The 22,534-nt window shown below is 37.8% G+C and overlaps 2 protein-coding genes across 3 annotated transcripts in view; one reads left to right on the forward strand and one right to left on the reverse strand.

Moving 5' to 3' along the window:
• Positions 1-4,167: 4,167 nt before the first annotated feature.
• Positions 4,168-10,439, forward strand: ankrd9 (ankyrin repeat domain 9). 2 transcript variants are annotated; one of them, XM_077239757.1, is made up of 4 exons: positions 4,168-5,224; positions 7,988-8,254; positions 8,357-9,687; positions 10,109-10,439. In XM_077239757.1, the coding sequence occupies exon 1, from the start codon at positions 4,360-4,362 to the stop codon at positions 5,221-5,223; it is 864 nt and encodes a 287-aa protein (XP_077095872.1). In that variant the 5' UTR covers positions 4,168-4,359; the 3' UTR covers position 5,224; positions 7,988-8,254; positions 8,357-9,687; positions 10,109-10,439. The 2 variants fall into 2 exon arrangements, with proteins under 2 accessions (XP_077095872.1, XP_077095871.1); XM_077239756.1 differs by having other exon boundaries at positions 8,357-10,439.
• tecpr2 (tectonin beta-propeller repeat containing 2) overlaps positions 6,230-22,534 on the reverse strand; it is a 28,282-nt gene continuing 11,977 nt past the window's right edge. Inside the window, exons 10-20 of the mRNA XM_077239755.1 lie at positions 20,401-20,584; positions 18,308-18,481; positions 17,029-17,209; positions 16,140-16,281; positions 15,613-15,853; positions 15,411-15,500; positions 15,030-15,263; positions 10,163-10,311; positions 8,627-8,768; positions 8,319-8,468; positions 6,230-8,233 (exon numbers count right to left, since the gene is read on the reverse strand). Of these exons, the coding sequence (XP_077095870.1) occupies positions 8,082-8,233; positions 8,319-8,468; positions 8,627-8,768; positions 10,163-10,311; positions 15,030-15,263; positions 15,411-15,500; positions 15,613-15,853; positions 16,140-16,281; positions 17,029-17,209; positions 18,308-18,481; positions 20,401-20,584 (1,839 nt within the window). The 3' untranslated portion in view covers positions 6,230-8,081. The remainder of the gene's footprint in view (positions 8,234-8,318; positions 8,469-8,626; positions 8,769-10,162; positions 10,312-15,029; positions 15,264-15,410; positions 15,501-15,612; positions 15,854-16,139; positions 16,282-17,028; positions 17,210-18,307; positions 18,482-20,400; positions 20,585-22,534) is intronic.

Below are 22,534 nucleotides of genomic sequence, written 5' to 3' on the forward strand. Positions count from 1 at the left end.
ATGATATTCTTGATACTGCTTTACATCCTTATATCCATTCATATTTATTTCACATTCAAGTCTATTTTTTTATATTGATATAGGAAAACTGGAATATAGTAACTATTTGAATAGTGACTTGTACAGAGCCTAAATAACAAGTAGCCTATCCTGTCTAATGAGTAGTGAATAGGCTACTTAATAGTGAAACTGAAATATACTAATTAATATTGGATTATTTACAAATATTAATTTGTAATTCCTATAATTTAGAAGGAATAAATGGCATTTATTCACGTAATTTCATGCGTAATTTCAGATTACAAAGTCATCTAAATTGAGTTAGGCTAGTAGTTACAATGCACAACCTTTGTCTCATTGTTCTTACTCCTAAAATACTCGGCCAGTTATGGTGGCAGGTCAAAATAAATGTATATAAAATATTTGTATTGCCAATTTAGGGTGAGATCACACTGAGATCCTAAACATTAGTGGGATGTACAACTTAAATTCAGCACACCTGCCCTGCAGAATAATTTGTGTTAAAAGTAGGGGTGATATCAGCTAAATTGGGCCACTTTTTGGTAAATCGTTTGGAACAATAATAGGCCTACAATACCATATATGCCTTTTCCATGTCTCTTTATGATTAATAATGACTGTTTTTGATAATTTTGTGTTGAAATTATGTTATAAAATATAATTATTTGGGCCCTACATTTCTTGAAACATCAGCTGTGCCAACTTTTTTTGCATGAGCAGTTTCAAAATGGGCCAGTTGTTTAAGGTAAAATGGGCCAGTCAAACTGCAAAGGGAAATAGTGTGTGTGTGTGTGTGTGTGTGTGTGTGTGTGTGTGTGTGTGTGTGTGTGTGTGTGTGTGTGTGTGTGTGTGTGTGTGTGTGTGTGTGTGTGTGTGTGTGTGTGTGTGTGTGTGTGTGTGTGTGTGTGTGTGTGTGAGTGACACAGATGATGGCCGATTTTAGCTGAAACCATGTGGCCCATTTTAATGACAGGACATGTAGCCTATCATCAGTTGGCCAAAAGAAAGTTCTGTTTAGAGACGGTGCTATCACGCGCGCGGTAGGCTATCTCCAGCTCATCAGTTCTCCGTATCGAACGTGTCCAAAAGAAACAGTTATCGGTTCTGTAGCCTACTGGTGATTCAAGAACTGCAACAACCAGTTCTTGACTCGAGAACCGAAGCACAGGACTGTGTGTGCTGAGCAGAGAACTGCTGAAACCTGAATATGCATGCAGTCGACAAAACAAAAAATATGATGCATGTCTCCAGTAGGCTGTTTGATACGTTATGTTTTAACACATTGTAAACATTTACTAAGCAGTGCACCATTAAAACCTTGGCAAGAGTTTACATCAAAGATTTATATCAACTTACTTAAAAAATTAAATGAGCTGTTCCTGAAAATATTATTTTAGTATAATAATAAATGTTTAGTTTGACAGTTTTACAATCCATTCATTGTTTTTCCAAACTTTATAATACAGTAATAATAAAGTAATTATGTGATCAACATGTTTCCAACATGTTTTATTTTGTTACATTTAGCCTACTGATGCTCAGCTAAATACTTAAAGGGTTAGTTCACCAAAAAATGAAAATGATGTCATTAAAGACTCACCCTCATGTCACTCCAAGCCCGTAAGACCTCCGTTCATCTTCAGAACACAGTTTAAGATATTTTAGATTTAGTCCGAGAGGTTTCTGTCCCTCCATTGAAAATGTATGAACGGTATACTGTCCTTGTCCAGAAAGGAAATAAAGACATCATCAAAGTAGTCCATGTGACATCAGTGGGTTAGTTAGAATGTTTTGAAGCATCGGAAATACATTTTGGTCCAAAAATAACAAAAACTACGACTTTATTCAGCATTGTATTGTCTTCCGGTTCTGTTGGGGATCCGCGTTCACGAGTCCGCAGTGACGCTGATGACGTAAGACGCTGCTGACGTGTATCTGGTGCGTCCGTGTATTCGGGTTCAAATAAATATGGCTGGGCAAAAAAATGCAAGTCTTCCTCTGTGTGGAAATCCTTAGACATGTTTGTGAAGATTGTTTTGTTTCCAGCGTGCGTCTCCCTCAGACTGTAAACGAAGCTCGGGCGCACCAGACACACGTCAGCAGCGTCTTACGTCAGCAGCGTCACTGAACGCGGATCCCCAACAGAACCGGAAGACAATACAATGCTATATAAAGTCGTAGTTTTTGTTATTTTTGGACCGAAATGTATTTCCGATGCTTCAAAACATTCTAACTAACCCACTGATGTCACATTGACTACTTTGATGATGTCTTTATTTCCTTTCTGGACAAGGATAGTATACCGTTCATACATTTTCAATGGAGGGACAGAACGCTCTCGGACTAAATCTAAAATATCTTAAACTGTGTTCTGAAGATGAACGGAGGTCTTACGGGCTTGGAGTGACATGAGGGTGAGTCATTAATGACATCATTTTCATTTTTGGGTGAACTAACCCTTTAAGAAACGTACAATTTCGTCCCTCAGAAAAATTGCATGCAGGCTCAGCTCATCAACTCATCAGTTCTTATTATGTCGAACTTGTCCGGAAGAAACAGTTCTCGGTTCTGTACTGGTGATCTGAGAACCGCTGTACCTGTGCGTTCGGTAATACGCGCATGCGCAGTATCAGCTGCTCGTGCTCATCCCTTCTCTCAGCACCATCATTAGTTCAGTGAACTGTTGGAGTTACTGGAGTAAAATATACTCCGGGATATAGGTTTATTTCGATTCGGAGGGACTGTCAGGCATGTCTGAAAGTGAGTAACTTTAGTAACTTGTGGATCACCAATGATGCAAGACGCGAACTGGTTCGAACGATTCAGTCCGATTTAGTGTACTGGTTCGACCGGTTCACTAAAAAGAACCGGTTCAAAAGAACGATACGTTCACGAAAGGCTGTGAGGGATATGGCTTCAGTGTCTGTACTATTATTTAATGTGTTTTTGGATTGTTCTGCTGATGAAACATTGCAGAATATCTTTCCAAGGAATTTCAGTAGAAAAAAAATTACAGACAACATGAGCTGTGGAAAATTATAGGCTAAGTGATCTAGGAGCTTATAGCTTTTTACAGCGGGTCTATCCCTCACAGCCTTGCTTGTTTTTACCTGTCATCGTGAAGCTCAGAATAAGGTCTATAATGATTAAAAAATTACAAAATATGGAGATACGTTTCTGCCCAATATTTAACATTTGATTAATTTAGATAGTGATTGTCTTACAGTATTTTACAAACCTATTAGAGTGAAATAATAATTACATATTATATAAATTATATATAGGCCTATATATATGCCCCTCATTGAAAATTTGTCCTGGACGTGCAATACGAGTATACATGAGAATGCATAAAATGCAAAATGCATAAATCCAGCCCTCCATAATCTGATTATGTATTGATATACCCTGATCATATAATTACAGTTAAATTGATATTATTTTACAAGAGATCATTTTTGTGTCCATAAGCAGAAACGTTTTTAAACTGATACTAATAATAATAATAATAATTACAATAACCAAAGAGTAGAGAAGGTCTAATATAAGTAATGAAAAATTATGTAGCGATAAACTTTTTTTTTCTGAAGAATTTTTCTGAAGAAACAAACAAAAAAGCAATCATAATACATATCCGCTAGATGGCGCACATGCTCCTCAACACACATCTCAGTCACACTTTGTTTGATAAGGCTCCATTGATACATTTCCATCGTGTCTGGATTTCTAATAATTGTTATCGCCCAGTTTTATTACACATACTTTTGCCCTTGACTTCTCCTCCCCCAAAAAAAGCGGAAAAATGAGCATGTTTATATAATTAATTTAACACTTTTTTTCAGACTGGAATGGTAAACAGATCGGGTAGATCACCCCGTGAAAGAGCGCATGCCTCGTCCTGTGGGATATTATGTAACAAGAGTCGTGCTGAATGTACTGAATGCGCGGGGGTCACTCGATATCGCCTAAACATACGCACACATGCGTTGATGCGGTCTACACTAATAAGGAAAGGTTGGAGGCACTTTGTACCCTCGTGAGGCGCGCCAGCATCCAATAGCAAAGAGCGCAGCGATATGCGCAAACCAACACGGGCTGCCCCAGTGCCCAGCATACAGTATATAAACTCTCGGCTGAGTTAGTAGTGGGGTTTGAAGGCGGGTGAGCGGTTTTAGACTCTATCGTAGGAGATTTCCGCCTTATTATTTATTATCCCGCCTGGTCTCCTGGGTTACATCTATTCTGACAGATGTTTCAGTATCAGCTGTGGCTGCATTGAACACCACGATAAATTCAAATAGCCCCCCTAAAACGTTTAATATAACGGCGGAACTCATAATGCCTTTGGATCTGGGGATGTACGAGAGTCGCGCGGATTATAAATCCCCAAAACAATGCCAAAAAACCTCATTTGCATTTTATCAGGCTGTACGGGACCTGTTGCCGGTGTGGGTCCTGGAGGACATGCGAACAATGGAGGTATTTCATTGGGAAGATGACGGACAGGCGTGCGCGTACTCCCCGTCGGAGGCGTTCCTGTACGCGCTGGTACATGATCACCAGCAGTACGCTCGCTATTTACTCAACAGGTTCTCCGCCCGCGCGCTGGAGATGCCCAGCAGAAGTTTCTGCTGCTGCCAGGCATCCACCACACCGCACCTGGCCATAGCCGTCCGCTACAACCGCATCAACATCCTGAAAATGATTATGGACACCATTAAAGACTTCACAGACTGCGAGAGACGGAGCTACCTGAACCGTCACGGATGCGTCCATACTGACGGCAGCAAGACCGCGCTGCATATCGCGTGTGATCTGGTGCGTCCTGAGTGCTTGATTCTGTTGCTGGGTCACGGGGCCTGTCCTTACGTAACGGACATGACAGGGAACACCCCCCTGGACTGTTTACTCGGACAGATTTGCCAGAGTGACTTTGACATGCGGACGAAGCGCGTCTGCCTCGGCTACCTCGTTTTATTCATGCCCACATTTCGCTTCCAGATGAAGAGACAGTTGCAGGACAATGCCGATGTGTGGAGGGGTCTTATAGGAGAGCAGGCCTTCCAGTTGCTCTCAGAATCATCACCTCCTTCACTGTTCGTTCAGGCCATGCAGAAGCTCAGCCAGTCCATTCCCAAAGATCAGCTGGACTCACTGCCGGACTTTTTGAAACCCCTGGACTTCAGACTGGATCAAGTTTAACGTAATAAAGCACATTGCTTGACTCTATTGTTTCTTCAAATATTCAGTTTTGAGTGTATGTGACAAGCTATGTAAATATGTGAATAGCTAGGTGTTGTACATTAGAGTACCAGCATTATGCAGAGGAACTGTACAATTATTAAATATATATTTTTTTTCGCATTTGTTGCCTTGGAGATTTAAGATTCAGTTAATCCAAGATGCATTCTCGGTCTTATGAATGAAAAATTAGACATCCCATCTCTGACTTAAACATAAACAGTAAAAGTGAAAAGTTTTGGACACAATTACTTATCTTTATATTGCAATTTCCTTGATTTAGGAGAATACAATTGTTAGGCACTAATTAACATAATTCCAGTAACAAAGATCATGCAAGAAGCCAAACATGCTAAACAAACCAAAACATATTTGAGCTTCGTCAAAGCTATACTGCACCGTTTGCATGAGACATTCTCTCAACCAACTTCGTGTGGTGCATCCAGGGATATTTTTTAAATAGAAAGGTGTTCCCATGTATGCTTGGTATTGGGTAATGCTGGGTATTGGGTAATTTTATTTGTACTATTTGGTTCAACTCATCCATTATGGAAAACCCCCACAAAAACATTAGTTTTGCCAGTTTAAATTTGCCAGTGATTTCAAGCATTTAGTTTAAAATACTATTCCATTTTAAAACAACCATTTTCTTTCTGATGGCAAAGCTGAATTTTCATCAGCAATTACTCGTCTTCAGTCACTAGATCCTTCAGAAATTATTCTAATCTGCTGATTTCTTATCATCGATGTTGAAAACAGTGGTGATGCTTGATATTTTTGTACAAAACAATTATTTCTGGATTCTTTGAATAGAATAGGAATCTTTTGTGACATTATACATGTCTTTAACAGTCATTTTTGATCAATTAATAAAAAAGGAAGAACTTTTGATCGATTATAGTGTAAGTGCATCCAAACATTTGTTAGTGTACATCATCTGTAATATCACCACAACATGCTGAGAAACTTATTGTAAACATTTTATTTGGAAGTTTGTCATGACTAAGCATGGAGCAAAGACAGCAGAGTTTAAGTCATAGTTTAATATGCGAGTTCACATTATATGCGCATCACCACTTAAACCACACTGGCTTAGCATTACATGGCCAGTGTACCACATTTATCACTTTAATCTGACTTACAATATGGTCTAAGTGCAGGACTGAAACTAGTGGGGTAGAATAGGCCAAAACAATGGTAAATGTAACGTACATAGCAAACACATCTTGCAGCAATGCTTACATGGTCATTTAAATCTATTTGCATATGATCCATTACTGAGGTGTCAAAATCTCAAAAAGAAAGACTTCACAGTCAGACAATAAAGAAAGAGGAGAAGAAATTAAACATCAGACCTAGCACTGAATTAATATTTAGTTTTCTATGATAGAATACTCATCAAGATGCGTTCTTTATATTGACGTATATGAGGAATGCTTATCTAGCATTAAAGTACAGTTTTTTTCATAACAGACTATGATAGATTCTATCAACCAAGTAGCAAGTTCAAATTGTTTTTGTTTTAAGAGTTTAAAGTCAAACTGTCCTTTTAAAATACCTCACATTAAACTGCATCACATCACTACAGTGTAGGCAGAGGCAAGTCAGAGACCATGCTCTCTATTCAACTCATGTCTCACAGATATTTGTCAAATGCTACCATGATTTTACTCCTGTCAAGTATCTAACAAGGTACAAGTGTATTTACAGATAAAGCTGAATCCCTTAACTTCCTCAACTAAAGCCGATGTAAACCTAGTTCCTTTTCTCATGACCCCCCCCTCCCAAAAAAATGCCTTTTCAAATGCCCTCTTGTTTGTTAATCTAAGCTAATATTGTGATGTATATTTCCTGTACCTATAATTATGTGTTTAATGAAATGGGTTTGGTCAAATAGGAGATATTTACATAATCTCTACTTCTAAAGCAGTAGACTACAGCTACAGTATAAACAGATTCACATTAAATATTTCCCTATGTAGTAAGCAAAGTGCATTAGGATACACTACCATTCAAAAGTGTGGGGTCGGTAAGATTTTTGTAAACGTTTTGGAAAGAAGTCTCTTACGCTCACCAAGGCTGGATTTATTTGATCAAAATACAGTAAAAAAACAACAACAAATTTTGTGAAATATTACAATTTAAAAAAATCTTTTTTAATGTAATTTATTTGAATTATCAGCATCATTACTCCAGTCTTCCGTGTCACATGATCCTTCAGAAATCATTCTAATATGCTGATCTGGTGCTCAAGAAACATTTCTGATTATTATTATATCAATGTTGAAAATGTTTGTGCTGCTCAATATATTTGTGGGAATAGGGATTCATTTTGTTTCAAGATTCCGTTATGAATAGAAAGGTCAAATTATTTGAAATAGAAAATGTCTTCACTATAACTTGTGATCAGTTAAATGCATCCTTCCTGAATAAAAGTATTCATTTCTTTAAAAAAAAAAAAAAATACAACTGACCCCAAACTTTTGAATGGTATAATGGAGCCTCATTCCTCAATCAATACAAGTAACAAAATATCTGCTCTAACTGTGCATGTGGATATCAAAACTTAGTAAATAATATGCTGAATAAAACAATATGGGTAAACATTTTCAGGTCACAAGGTGCACAAGGTATTCCCTCAGGTATGTTTCAACAGCATAATGCTCATAAGGATTTGACCGACATGAGTTTAAGTAAATGATGACAGACTTTTCATTTTTTTCAGGTGAACTACTCCTTTAAGAAGAAATGAGTAAAGTGCCTATAAAGAAATTTCACAGAACAGTGATTCTGGGATGATTTGACACAATTTGCGGCATCTAAATCACCTCCCACTCCTCCTCCAGCTCCTCTCCACTCAGAGAACCTGTGTTGCCATGGTTTTTGCTTATATTGTTTAGCAGATTCTTGGTAAGGCGTTGGTTGAGAGCACCATTAGGAGCAACTGCCCACAGTTCGTCCATCGGGGTCACTGCAAAAAAAAGGCTGCTTGGTAAGTTCTGATCATTTACATGTGCAGATGCTCATTTTATCATTGACCAATTATGAACACTAACCTGCGAGCCAGCTGACCAGTCCTGGGATCTTCTTCCAGTAGTCTCCAGCGGGGTTCTTCTCTGTAATGCCATATCGACGAGCCACTTCACCGTTATAAAGACGAACCCAAGCGGTCCTCATGCTTACAACCAGTTGACTTGCCTGAAGTCCTACAATTTGGAAAAAACAAACTTGAACCAATGACCAGTCAAACAAGTTCCTGCTCTAATTAAACACAAATGAAAGTGAACTGAACTCTGAATCAGGCTGAGAGTTTCAATACAAGAATAATAAAAACAGTGAATGAGATTATGTAATGAAGGTATACCAGGAACGTGCTCCCATGCAGTCCCAACGGGCATCTCCTCAGTGATCCCGGTGCGCACGTGCACATTGCCTCTGTTGTCCAGTGCCCACAGCATTCGGTCATTAGAACTAGTCTGAATCTTCACCAGATGAAGCCCAGCAGGCTGCTCAAAGAGAACATGAGAATAAAAGACTGCATAAGGCTGGTGAAATAATGACAGTGTATTCCAAGGGTTAAATAATCCTTTACAGGTCATGGTAGGAACTGTTATTAAAAATAAAAATATATATATTACTGTAAACAAGAAATTTAGTATGGAACCAGTATTCGACTGGTCAGTTGTAAGCAATGCAACTGATTTAGATTTTGTTTTTCTGAGTTTGAGTGCTTTTTGAGTTTTTCAAACTTTCTTTTTCTTTTTCAAACTTGACTAATTGACCCTTCGCAAAGACCCGCCCCCCTTAGTTACTGTCGCTATGTCCGACAAGCTACGCCGCTCTCATGCACACACCAAGTTCTCACGCAGTTCACACGCAGAAAAATACATCGCGGATCAGAGAGGAGACTGACAATACGCTGACAGACCAGGTTACTTTTCGGTTACTTTTGATATTAAACATATTAAACAAAGTCTCACCTTTCAAATTTGGTAATTTTTAAAAAGAAATTTAAACAATAAATACCGTTTTGTGGCTCTTTAATGTGTCGTGACAGATCGCTGTAGAGCCTCAGTTAAAGCTGTTCGTGAACTGATCATCTCTTCCTTCTAGTTCATTTATAGCATCAAATAAACATGGATGAACATAAGAAGGAATGTTGTTTTAACCGCGGAAAGGCGTCAGTATATTCAGTTTTTCAAGTTCAAATCCTCCCATGTTAATCTACTAACTCTCCTGACTGCTTTGTCGGACAAAATGGCGGATGGCGAAGTTTGATTGGTCAGATCACCTGTCAATCAAGCTCCCTGCGAAGGGTCAATTACACATTAATTACGATACTAGCTTGATACTAGTCACTAACAAAAGTTTGGAGTCGGTAAGATGTTTAAATGTTTTTGCAAGAAGTCTCTTATGCTCACCTAGGCTGCCTTTATTTGATCAAAGATACAGTAAAAACTGTAATATTGTAAAATATTATTGATTTGAAATATTATTGACTGCAGCCATTGCTCCAGTCTTCAGTGTCACATAATCCTCCAGAAATCATTCTAATATGCTGCTCAAGAAACATTTATTTTTATTTTGTAAAACAGTTGTGCTGCTAAATATTTTTGTGAAAACCGTTTCTTTCAAGAATCTTTGATGAATATAGAAAGTACAAAAGAACAGCAATTATTTAAAATTGAAATCTTTTTTAACACTATAAATATCTTTACTGTCACTTTTGATCAATTAAATGCATCTTTGCTCAATACAATTATTAATTTATTTTAAAAAACTGACTTCAAACTGTAGTGTATTAAAGTAATATACCATTTAATCTGGATGCAAGCTCATGTATAAGGCTCCTTTACAGTGGGAGTTTTGCAGCCAATAGTCATGTCAAATGCTTACTTACCTGTTCGGGTGGTTCAATGCAGATCCAGGCAGGGAGCATCATGCTGGGGTTCAAAGGTTGAGTTCCAACCCGAAAATACACCATTCCATTAGAATCACACGCCCAAACATTCTGACTACCACAAGACAAACTGAGAAACCTCACGTTCCCTGTGAGAGTGCAACAGAAAAAGTAAAAGTGAGATGTCGCATGTCAACACGATATTCCAGTGAGATAGGATTGGCACATGAGAGCATTAATAACTCAATAAACTATGTTTTTTTTCCACCATCCAAAACCTGTATGACTTAGAAATAGCACACCTTTTATCAAAAAAACATATTATTGATCATTCATGTCTGTAGCACAAACAGCATGGGATGAGTTACACGCAAAAGCCCCTAACCTAAAGTATGGTCAATTATAATTAGATTTTTTAATACAAGTTTCATGTGTTGAAATTCATCAAGCACCTGACTGTACTGGAAACATTTAGCCATTCATCACAATCACAATTTATCTGAGGGCAACTGACAAAATGGACTGTGACCTTGTGCAGTGTGCCTAGAGTTAAGCTGTAAACCATACATCATATCTAGCACCATTTCACAAATGTATGTGTCACGGACATCCAAGGCCATTTTTCCAGAAAACAATGTCCTTAAGAGAGCAGCCTACATTCAGTACAGCCCACATTCACCTAAAACTGTACAGAGGTCTTGTCTGTACACTATGATATGATAGGGAAACCTTGACATGACATTTTGTGTTGAGGACTTTGATAGCAAATCTTAACATAATATGCGATACACTGGCACACAATCTTTCACAGCTCTTTCCATGACGGTATTCATTTCACTGTGTGATTACATATCTATGGGAAAATATAAATTATCAAAAGGCACTATATAATGTAAAATTTACACTATCGACACTATTAAAATTAGAAATGAATACTTTTATTCAGCAAGGAGGACGCATTATATTGATCAAAAGTGATAGTAAAAACCCATTTAAAATAAATGCTGTTCTGAAAAGGGAAAAAAAGTATCCTGCATGGTTTCCACAAAATATTGAACAGCACAAATGTTTTCAACATTATTTAATAATAAGAAATGTTTCTTGCGCACCAAATCAGCATATTAGAATGATTTCTGAAGGATCATGTGACACTGAAGACTGGATGAATGATGTTGAAAATGCAACCACAGGAATAAATTACATTTTATAATATATTAAAATAGAAAATAGTTATTTTAAATTGTAATTATTAATTATAATTAAAAGTATTACAGTTTTTATTTATTAAATAAATGCAGCCTTGAGCACAAGAGACTTCTTCAAAAACATAAAAAAATCTTACCAACCCCAAACTTTTAAACCGTAGTGTACAGTATATATACACATACATTATATATATATATATATAAAGCACTTTTCAAAATTAAGCTAAATGTATTTAGACACTTTCTGGTTTTCGGAAAAAGTCACAGCTAAAAAAATAGTTTGTTAATTTTGTTATATATAAAATTAGATGAGTACCTTTTTATTTGTAGCCGTTTAAATATAACTGTCATCCAAATGCAAAACTGAAAACCAAAAAAATTTAGATATACTTTATCTCCTATTGATGTGGTGTTTCACATTCTTTCACTGGCTTAGTATGAAACTCACCCATCTAACAAAATCAATACAAAAAAACAAAAGCATTATGGGTGCCTGATGAGCACAATGAATGAAAACAATAGACCGCTTACATGTCGTCACACCTGTGGCCTTTGGCCGCAAGAGCTCTTTGCACACTATGCTGATTCATAACCAGCAGAACCAGATAAAGCAAAGCTGACGCTTCAGTTCACAGGATGGCCTTTTTCAAAACCCTTAGTGTTTTTCTGCTGTAACATTCTAAGTGTTTTCCCGAAAATGAAACGACTCATTGAGAACAAATACCACAGGACAAAGTACATGAGACTAGAATCTAAAGAACCAGTATTTCATCTAACAAAACAATTTATTAAACCAGCTGAACTCCAATAACTTTCATTGAGTCTCAGTCTGTAAGCCCGAGTCTAAAAGTACTGAAAACATCATGTGCCCAGTCTGTACCCGATCTAAAAATGCTTGTGCATCCAGGACTAGCCGAGACTCATCTTTCACATTGTCAATGCAGTGTTGCCCTGACGCAAACAACCCGAGACGGACAGGGCTTCAGCTGCTCCATCACATGGCTCTGCCTATTTGTGTCTCTATCCTGTCGTAGCAAACACACACATACACATACTTGTGCTCAAACACATGCCTTACATTGATTGCACGGAAGTGCAAGCAGTGTAATTAAAATATGTCTGATGTAATCAGATTAGACTGCAGCCTGCATTGTCACAGTGAAACGCTGCATTGATTGCATTTGGGAGAGTCTGACATTGTGAACTTGTGTCTTGTTACCAAATTCACTGATTAAAATGAGTGCTTAAAGCATTCCTAAAGCCTAATCACTGCAATATTCAATACTAAAGGATTGATCTGTTCCTCTCATGACCTTTGACAGTTAGCTTACAAGCTTTATTACAAAACGTGTTATGCAAGAACCACCTGCTTGAATTAAAAATATAAACACCACCCTTAGCAACAGGCCGTTTGGATACACAAAACCATGGCTTGCTATTAAACCTGCTAGAGGCTGTTCGATTCCAAGAAATGGAAATTAAGATGTGAAAGTAAAAGCTAAGTGTGTTTAGAAGGAGTATACTTCAGTAGAAGTGGAAGTGGGCTGGTTATTTGTGAATTTGACGGAAGTATGTCAGCAGCAGGCCAGACATGGTAATCTGAACTAGGAGAAGAGGGTCCTTAGCAAGGTATGCCCAACATGCGTCATTCTGTCACACCTGACCACTTGAGACCTTGAGGAGCAGCAACATTTGAGCAAATTATCTAAATCATGTGTCAAACACGTCATCATAGGGACGACCAATAAGTGCTATGTAATGCATACATTAGTGAATACAAACAAGCAGGGAAAAACCCTATAGTGTTTGTCCTAATGTACAAAGATCATTCTGTTTAGTTGTTGGTAAGATTAGTTACAAAACAAAAATAGTGAATCTGACATATAGGGTACAATGGGGCTAAAGGCACACCTTAAGAAAAATGTGCTTTTCAATACTCCTATAAGTGTCTGCTTAAAGAAATATATGTGTGTGTGTGTGTGTGTGTGTGTGTGTGTGTGTGTGTGTGTGTGTGTGTGTGTGTGTGTGTGTGTGTGTGTGTGTGTGTGTGTGTGTGTGTGTGTGTGTGTGTGCATGTATGTATGTATATAAATATATATATATATATATATATATACAGCCATGTGAAAAAGAAAGGACACCCTTTAGAATTGTATGGTTTATCAGAAAATAAAAATCATCTGGTCATTAGCATGTTTTAAAATTAGGTAATGAGCAGATGTAATGACAAATGAACAAATGACATATTATGTTATGCATATTATACTCATTATACATATTATAATGACAATTTGTCATTAGTCATTATTTATTTAACAAAAATGAAGCCAAAATGGAAAAGCCATGGTTGACAAACAATTGCTTGAAGAGCTTTTAGCAGCAATAAGTTGAAGGAATCATTTTCTGTATGACTTTATCAGTCTCTCACATTGTTCTGGAGGAATTTTAGCCTGCTCTTCTTTACAACGTTGCTTCAGTTCATTGAGGTTTGTGGGCATTTGTTTATGCATAGCTCTCTTAAAGACCCGGCACAGCATTTCAGTCGGGTTGAAGTCTGGACTTTGACTGGGCCAGTGCAACACCTTGATTCTTGTGCTTGGGATCATTGTCCTGCTGCATGACCCAATTTTGGCCAAGCTTTAGCTGTAGGACAGATGGCCTCATATTTGACTCTAGAATCCTTTGGTATGCAGAGGAGTTCATGGTCGACTCATAGACTGCAAGGTGCCCAGGTCCTGTGGCTATGTTCTTTTTAGAGAGAAGAAGATTTCTCCTGGCAACCCTTCCGAAATGTTATACTTGTCCTGTCTTTTTCTAATTGTACTGTCGTGAACTTCAACATTTAACATGTGTTTTGCGATTTCTCTGAGCATTGCTTGGTCTGACCTTGGGGTGAATTTGCTGGGACGCCCACTCCACTGGGACATCCACTGGCAGCTGTCTTGAATGTTTTCCACTTGTGAATAATATTCCTCACAGTAGAATAATGGACTTCAGATTGTTTGGAAATGGCCGTATAACCCTTCCCAGATTGATGGGCAGCAACAATTGGTTCTCTAAGATCATTGCTGATGTCTTTCCCTCGTTGGCGTTGTGTTAACACACACCTGAATGCTCCAGACCAGCAAACTGCCAAATCTTCTGCTTTTATAGAGGTGATCACACTTACTGATGATCATCTGATTAGCAGTGCCTGACTGCTACTTGCACTCTTAATTCCTCCGGTAGCAGTAATGGTGTATTTAGTTTGTCACCCATGGCTTCTCCATTTTGACCTAGCTTTTGTTAAATAAAAAATGACACGGTGTAATATGTCATCATCATCAGGTTGTATTTACCTAATTTTAAGACCTTTTTTTTATTATGTCCTGATACATAAAACCATAGAATTCAAAAGGGCGTCCTTTCTTTTTCACATCTCTCTCTGTCTCTCTATAATATATACATATTATATATATATATATATATATATATATATATATATATATATATTCATGAATATAATATTTAATCTATAAATATACAAATATAGCATATTTTCTTCATGCAGCTTCTTTAGACTTGGTGCTCTCACAATAAAAGAGTTTAAATTTAGTTAAAATGTATCGCTGGCATGTGATCCACTGATAAAACTCTTGTCTATGGAAAGAAAATTCTCTTACCAAGCTGGCTGAGGTCCAATAATGTCCAGTCAATTCCTGTAGAGCAACTGGCTGATAAAGTGCGGATGTGGACACGACCGTAGTGATCTAAACCCCAAAGAGCGTCACGACAGGCAGAGAGCTGCACCATCTCTACGTCTGGGGGGAACTGTATGGTAAAGGGCCGCATCTGGAGGTCTTGGTTCCAGATACAGAACAGGTCTTTCCTGCTCTGACCTAACCACAGGAAACTCCCTGTGGAGACACCAGTGAGGTGAACAAACATGCTTGAATATACAGATTTTAATTGTGCAGCCAAAGTACAATACTATTTCATTGCTTTCTGTAAGACAACAGATACTACAGGGGTGTGAATATGAAGAAGACAGGATTTCTACATACCCTCTTTGGCTGGAACAGCAGAGGAGAACACAAAGACCCATTTTGTGGCAGAGGCTGTTCCTCTGGGTACAATACCCTTCCAAAATGTCCCTGCATTAAGGTGAACATCACCATAAAATAAATCTGTGACATTTTCAAACAAGAACCAATCAAAAGGTCCTAAGTATATTTCACTTTTAAGACCAAACTCATTGTATCATACCGATGAGACTGCCCTTGGCAACGTGGAAGTCGTTGCGCCCAGAAGCAATCCAGACGCCACTGGTGCTGACACTGATAAGGCTAGGCTGGCACTGGGAGTGCTGGGAGAGGAAGGCCACGCGCAGACGTTCGGCCACCCGCTCTACCGGAGCTCTAGTGGCTGTGGCGACAGTCTGTGTGGCCTGGATAAAAGTCTGAAAAAGACTGCCCTGATCAAACACCACATAGTCTGTGATGCTCACCTAAATGAAAAGATGAGGGGAAAAAATCACATTTGTAGAGTTTGTAAAAATCACATTTGTTCAAGGCATTATTTTGATCAATTTGAAACATTTCTTGCAGGAAGCAACACCTTCAGGCTTAAAAATGTTTAATAAATTGGAACCTTTTGGAATAATTCGCCTTTTTACACAAAATGTGATTCATCTACAGAGAGTGCGTTAAAAAGACAGCATGCAGTCAGTAAATCCGACCAGCTCTAGAAGAGGATTTATTGTGGATGTGGATGTGCATGTTACACATATGTACCTGCCACCAGTGGTCATCTTCCCCCTGGGGTTTTTTAGCCGTGACCCCCGTTCTGAACCATAAGCTGCCACTGGTGTCCAATGCCCAGACTGTGTTATTCTCACCCAGAGCAATACAGATGGGTTCCAGACCTTGGCTCTCACTATGGACATGCATATACAATATCTCAATGTTTACATTTATTTCTACAGCAAAAAAAAAAAAAAGACAAAAGGATACGATCAGATCTTGCTTGCAGTGTTTTATGACAGTGGTACCAAACTTGCGGGAAAACAAACCAAACATAGCAATATTTTTGAGATGATAGTACGCTAATTTAGTTATTACTTTGACATGACTACTGAAATTAAGGCCGACTCCAAAATCACACCAAGATTCATGACTTGATTTTTTGGTTTTTTAACCTCTAGAGTCAAGGCATGCATTCGCCTTGAGAATTTAATTTTTGTTTCTAAATGCAATGACTTCGGCCATTTTTTCGGTCATTTTTTCTTTTGTCTTTGTTTAACTGAAGAATGCTTTGGCACATCCATGCGAAGGGAAGGTCAATATGCTCTCCTCTTCAAAAACCATGAACAAAACTATGCAAGGTTAAAGGAAATATGACCCAATTAAATGTGTCAAATATACTTATATTTGAAAAGCCTGTTGAGTTAGTAAAAAAATCTTTTGAAGTAATATTAATACATTTTTACTCAATAATTAATTTTTTTTTTTTTAAATTGCAATGTTAAGGACATTTTTGTCAACTTATTCAATAGCTTCAGTATGGTGTCCACTTTATTTTTTATGTAAGATTGAGTTTAGCTACGAAAACCAGTGCTTCATCTATTCACTCACTATAGCGAATTTGCTATCTGCAAACAGAAAACCACGCTGACCAACATACCTGACGGTGTCATACTTCCACTGTTCCCCCTCCGCACAGTAGCTGTTGAGACCCTCTCTGTAAAACACGCCCCTCTGCTCGCTCAGTGCCCACACCACACTGCCCCGTGCTGCCATCTGTGCCATTGGGCATGGACAGTCCACCTTCACTGACCGTGCACATGGCCTGTCCACACTCAGCCCTGAAAACACACATAGAGCAACAGTACAATTCTAGCTGCTTTATGCATATTTTCATGGTTAAAATTTCCAATGAAACTAGAAACAGCTACTAGTGTGTTTATAGTAATATGTTAGGAATACTGTGGTTAAGTTACATTCCTTTAGAGCAAAACATGTGACAAATGAAAACACTTAGAATAAGAAAGCAAAAAAAAAAAAACCCATGTGTGATTTGACTATTGTTTTTGTAATTGGTGTCAAAGGAATAGTGCTACATTTTGGTGCCATCACACCCATTCATTTTCTTTTTTTTGTAAACCACGAACTGATATTGTGCTTGCTCTTTTCTATATAATTAAACCGCTGTATAAATCAGACTTTTCCAGTTTTTATTTTTTTTCACACAAAGTCATATGGACCACTCTTATGGTGGTTTTATGGTGCTTTTGAGTCCTTTTTCCATGAAATACTCAGTCCACATGGGAACTAAACTGCATAATAAAAAATTACTATTGCATTTCACCTTTTGTGTTCCATGGGAGAATTAAAGTCACATGAGTTTGGAACATCATGAAGGTGAGTTAATAATGACCATTTTTATTTTTTTGATAAAATAAAATTGGCAAACACAATGAGTTATTTTACAAGTACATACAGCACTCTCTAGTGGTCAAATAGTTAAATAACAAGTAGCAGATTTCTGTCTTTGGTTCTCTGTGGTCTTCTTTGGTGATGCGAGTAGTAGTACTTTCTTTGAAGTTAAAATACTTTCTTTTATCCCAGCTGAATATACAGAGACTATAAGACACTTGTTCGTTTCCCCAGGAAGAGTAAACACTTGCTCTTATGGAGCTATCAAAAAATTGCTCTGTTTAATTGAGTTGCTCTGTTTAACTAATGAGTTTGGGATGGGACTATCTGTTTATTTAACCAGTAGAGGTGTTTGGGAGAACTGTTTGAAAATTCCGTTTGGTGACCGGAACAGTGCGAGTACTTTTTTACATAAGTAGTATGAATTAACATCAATACAGATTACTCAATTACAAGCTTTATAGAGTCATTAAGCAGAATAGGTTATTGTAATGCGAAGTTAGTATGGTGTGTTTATTCTGTCACACCTGTCTGTAGGTACAGGTCTCCATTAGTGCGAATGATCCAGGCTGTGTCATCACTAAGTGCCACAAATGCCGTATCATCCAGGGCTTTGTACCAGTGTCTCTTTCCTTTGATGGTGACTTTCCCGCAAGCGTAAGCAGTCATGGTCTTCTGTTCCACCTTCCACAGTAATGAGCCTGAGAAAACACATCAGCGAGATCAGACCAAAACTGCACATATACTGTTCTTTTCTTTGGTTTTTTTCTTCCAGAAATTAGATAAGTATTAGTTTTTGAAAATGGGCTGTACTAGAATAATTGAAAAAAAATTTTTTTTTTTTTTTTATTTTAATTTTTTATTAAATGTAATGTAAAATTACAAAATACATTTTGTAATTTTAAAAGTAAAATAATAGAACATTTGAAATCTTCTGTAACATTATACATTACTGTCACTTTTGATCAATGAATGCATCATTGTTGTATAAATTCCTTATTTAAACAATCTTACAGACCCTAAACCTTTGAATGGTAGTGTGCATTTAATATTAAGATCAATACTGGATTAAAATTTGTGAAGATGGGAGATTATTCGTCTGAATGTCTGGGCATGACTTGTGGTGTCCCCCAGGGGTCAGTGTTGGGACCAAAGTTGTTTTTATTATATATCAATGATATTTGTAAAGTATCTGAAGTATTGAATTTTGTATTATTTGCAGATGATACAAACATATTTGGTTCAGGGGACAGCTTACAGCAACTCTTGAAATTAATCACTTCAGAATCCAAGAACATAAAACAATGGTTTGACATAAATAGGTTATCAATAAATTTGAGTAAAACTACATTCATGGTATTCGGAAATTGTAAGTTAAATCATCAAGCACAGATACAGTTAGAGGGTGTTAACATAGAAAGAGTACTTGAAAATAAATTCCTTGGAGTGATAATAGATGAAAAAATTTGCTGGAAGCCTCACATAAAATACATCAAAACCAAACTGTCCAAAAGTATTGCAGTCCTAGCAAGAGGAGCATAAATCACTTCGCATTTTGTACTGTTCACTATTGTTACCTTATTTGAATTATTGTGTAGAGGTTTGGGGAAGCACTTATCTACATTCACTACAGCCACTAGTTATAATGCAAAAAAGAGCCATGAGAATCATTCACAACGTCGGATTTCGGGATCACACAAATTCATTATTTTTGCAATCTAAATTGCTAAAAATTCAAGATCTAATTGAATACCAAATTGCAGTATTCATGTTCAAAGCAAGAAATAGCTTATTGCCTGGGAATATTCAAAAGATGTTTTCTAAAAGGGAGGGAGGGTACAATTTAAGAGGTAGGGGAAATTTTAAGAATAATAGATTTAGAACAACAAGGAAAAGATTATGTTTATCAATTTGCGGAGTTAAATTGGGGAATAAACTAAATGAGAAACTAAAACAATGCCCAAACATAATCCTATTTAAAAAAAAAATACAAAGAAATTATTTTCAAGTGGTATCAAGTAGCACTGTAGTAAAAGTAGGAGTGCTCCATTGTTATTTTTCTTTGTTTGTTTTGTTATTATTTTGTTGTATTTTTTGCTGCTTGAATAAGTACATAATTGAGGTTAGACAAATAAATACTTGTCAGTAGTCACTATGATGTGTATGTGTGAATGGGTATGTACAGTATGTGTATGTATATGTATATACAGTATGTGTGTATGTATGTATGTATGTGTGTGTATATATATATATATATATATATATATATATATATATATAATGTATGCATATGTGTATAGAACAACATAATAATAATAATATAAAAATTGGAAATTGAATGACAGAAAGAATTAAGGGGGTAGGAGTATATAACTCCTTTACGTACATGTAATAGAAGTATGTTAACAGGAAAGAAGTGTACTTTGTTTGATGCTCATTTGTTGTTTTTTTCTCCTTATGTTTTTAAACATTGTTTTATTTTTTTATATACTTTTTTTTCTCCATGTTCGAAATAAAGATTACAAATTCAGGACTAGGCTTAGTCCAGAACCCCATCAACTAATATTTGTTTAAACAGGTGTATGCTTATTTAATAACAAACCGAATCTAAGCCCCTTACCTGATGGGGACAGAGCCACCTGATGGACATTTTCCTCAAACCTCTGCCAGCTCAAGCTACCGTTAAGAAGACTACTACAGAAAAGGGCTCCTTTGAAGTCCAGACACCAGATAAACCTGTCCGTCACAACTAGACTGAGGATGCCATAGCCAGGCCCACTGTAACCCATCCAACTTTCAGCCAACTTCCAACAAAGAAAAATACATACAGAAAGAGATTTAAATAGATTAGACACAGAATACATGACGTCAGTATAATTTAATATAGTGATTATCAGAAGAAGAAAAAAATACACTACCGTTCAAAAGTTTGGGATTAAATACTTTTATGAAACTAATACTTTTATTCTGCAAGGATGCATTCAACTGATCAAGTGACAGCAGACATTTAATGTTACAAAAGATTTCCATTCAAATGAATGCTGTTCTTTTGAACTTTCAACTCATCTACAAAAATCATTCAAGATGGCGCCGCGGATGGCTGCCTCGGTGTGGAGCTCTCCAGCTATTGTGTTGTTTTTGTTCGTTTGTTCTGCGTTTAGTCATTCTTTTCCTATCAGTTTCACCAAAGACGAAGTACTGGACATTAGGAAACACACACCAGAAACCTTTTCTACAGTTTTTGATTATTCGGACGTTTTGCTGGACATTCTCGTCGGAGGGGCAGCGGTGTTGTTCAAACGCGCGTTCAGACGCAAACGCGGGAAGCGTGTCGGCGCGCTGGTAAAACTCCGCGAGCGCGGCCTGCGCACTGCACTCCCCAGTATTCATCTCGCGAATCTCCGATCCCTTCCTAACAAAACGGATGAACTTCTTCTCCTCACCCACACTAACAAGGATTTTTTAAACTCTGCTGCTTTGTGCTTCACTGAAACCTGGCTGAGTGAAGCCATACCGGACAACGCAATACATCTGCCGGGCTTCCAGCTGTTCCGAGCGGATCGCATCGCGGAGCTAACGGGGAAAACGAGAGGTGGTGGATTGTGTTTCTACATTAATGAAAGTTGGTGTTCAGATTTAACAACACTGAAGAAGATGTGCTCTCCTAATTTAGAGGCACATTTCATAAACTGTAAACCCTTCTACTCGCCTCTGGAATTTTCCTCTTTCATTCTCGTGAATGTTTACATCCCTCCAGACGCGTGTGTGAATGCGCGGCGCTACAACAGCTGGCTGAACAGATAGCTGAAACGGAACAAAGGTACCCAGACTCTCTTTTAATCATTCTTGGGGATTTTAACAAAGCAAATCTTTCCCGTGAACTACCAAAATACAGACAGCACGTTACATGTCCCACCAGAGATAGTAATATACTGGACCACTGTTCCACCACAATAAGAAATGCGTATAACTCGGTCCCACGGGCAGCTTTGGGGCTCTCTGATCACTGTTTGGTTCATCTCATACCGACCTACAGGCAGAAACTGAAATCAGCTAAACCTGTTATAAGGACTGTAAAAAGATGGACTAATGAAGCAGAGCAGAATCTACAGGCCTGCTTTGATTGCACTGATTGGACTGTTTTTGAAGCTGCTACCAACGATCTGGATGAGCTCACAGATACTGTAACATCATATATAAGTTTCTGTGAGGATACATGCATTCCTACCAAGACATTCTTATCATTCACAAATGATAAACCATGGTTTACTGGGAAACTCAAACACCTTCGTCATGCCAAAGAGGATGCTTACAGAAGTGGGGATAAAATCTTGTATAACCAGGCCAGAAACAGATTGACAAAGGAGATCAGAGTTGCTAAAAGGAACTACTCTGATAAACTGAAAAACCAGTTTTCATCCAACGACCCATCATCAGTCTGGAATGGCCTGAGGAACATCACCAACTATAAGTCACCATCCCCCCGATCTGTGGACAATCAACACCTGGCTGACGATTTAAATTCATTTTACTGCCGGTTTGAAAAGCCCTCATTCACACTACACACCGGTCCTGATCTGCACTTCACACATTCACCATCACCTCCTGCTCTCCCATTACTCCCCCCTCCTGCCATCCAACCTGAGCTTAAGGTCTGTGTGGAGGACGTGAGCAGAGTCTTCAAAAAACAGAAGACTAGGAAAGCCTCAGGCCCAGGCGGCATCTCATCTGCTTGTTTAAAAGCCTGCGCTGAC

This window comes from Siphateles boraxobius, unplaced genomic scaffold (genome assembly GCF_051911475.1).
Source record: "Siphateles boraxobius isolate OS27281-9 unplaced genomic scaffold, OSU_SipBor_1 22, whole genome shotgun sequence".
Lineage (NCBI taxonomy): Eukaryota > Metazoa > Chordata > Actinopteri > Cypriniformes > Leuciscidae > Siphateles > Siphateles boraxobius.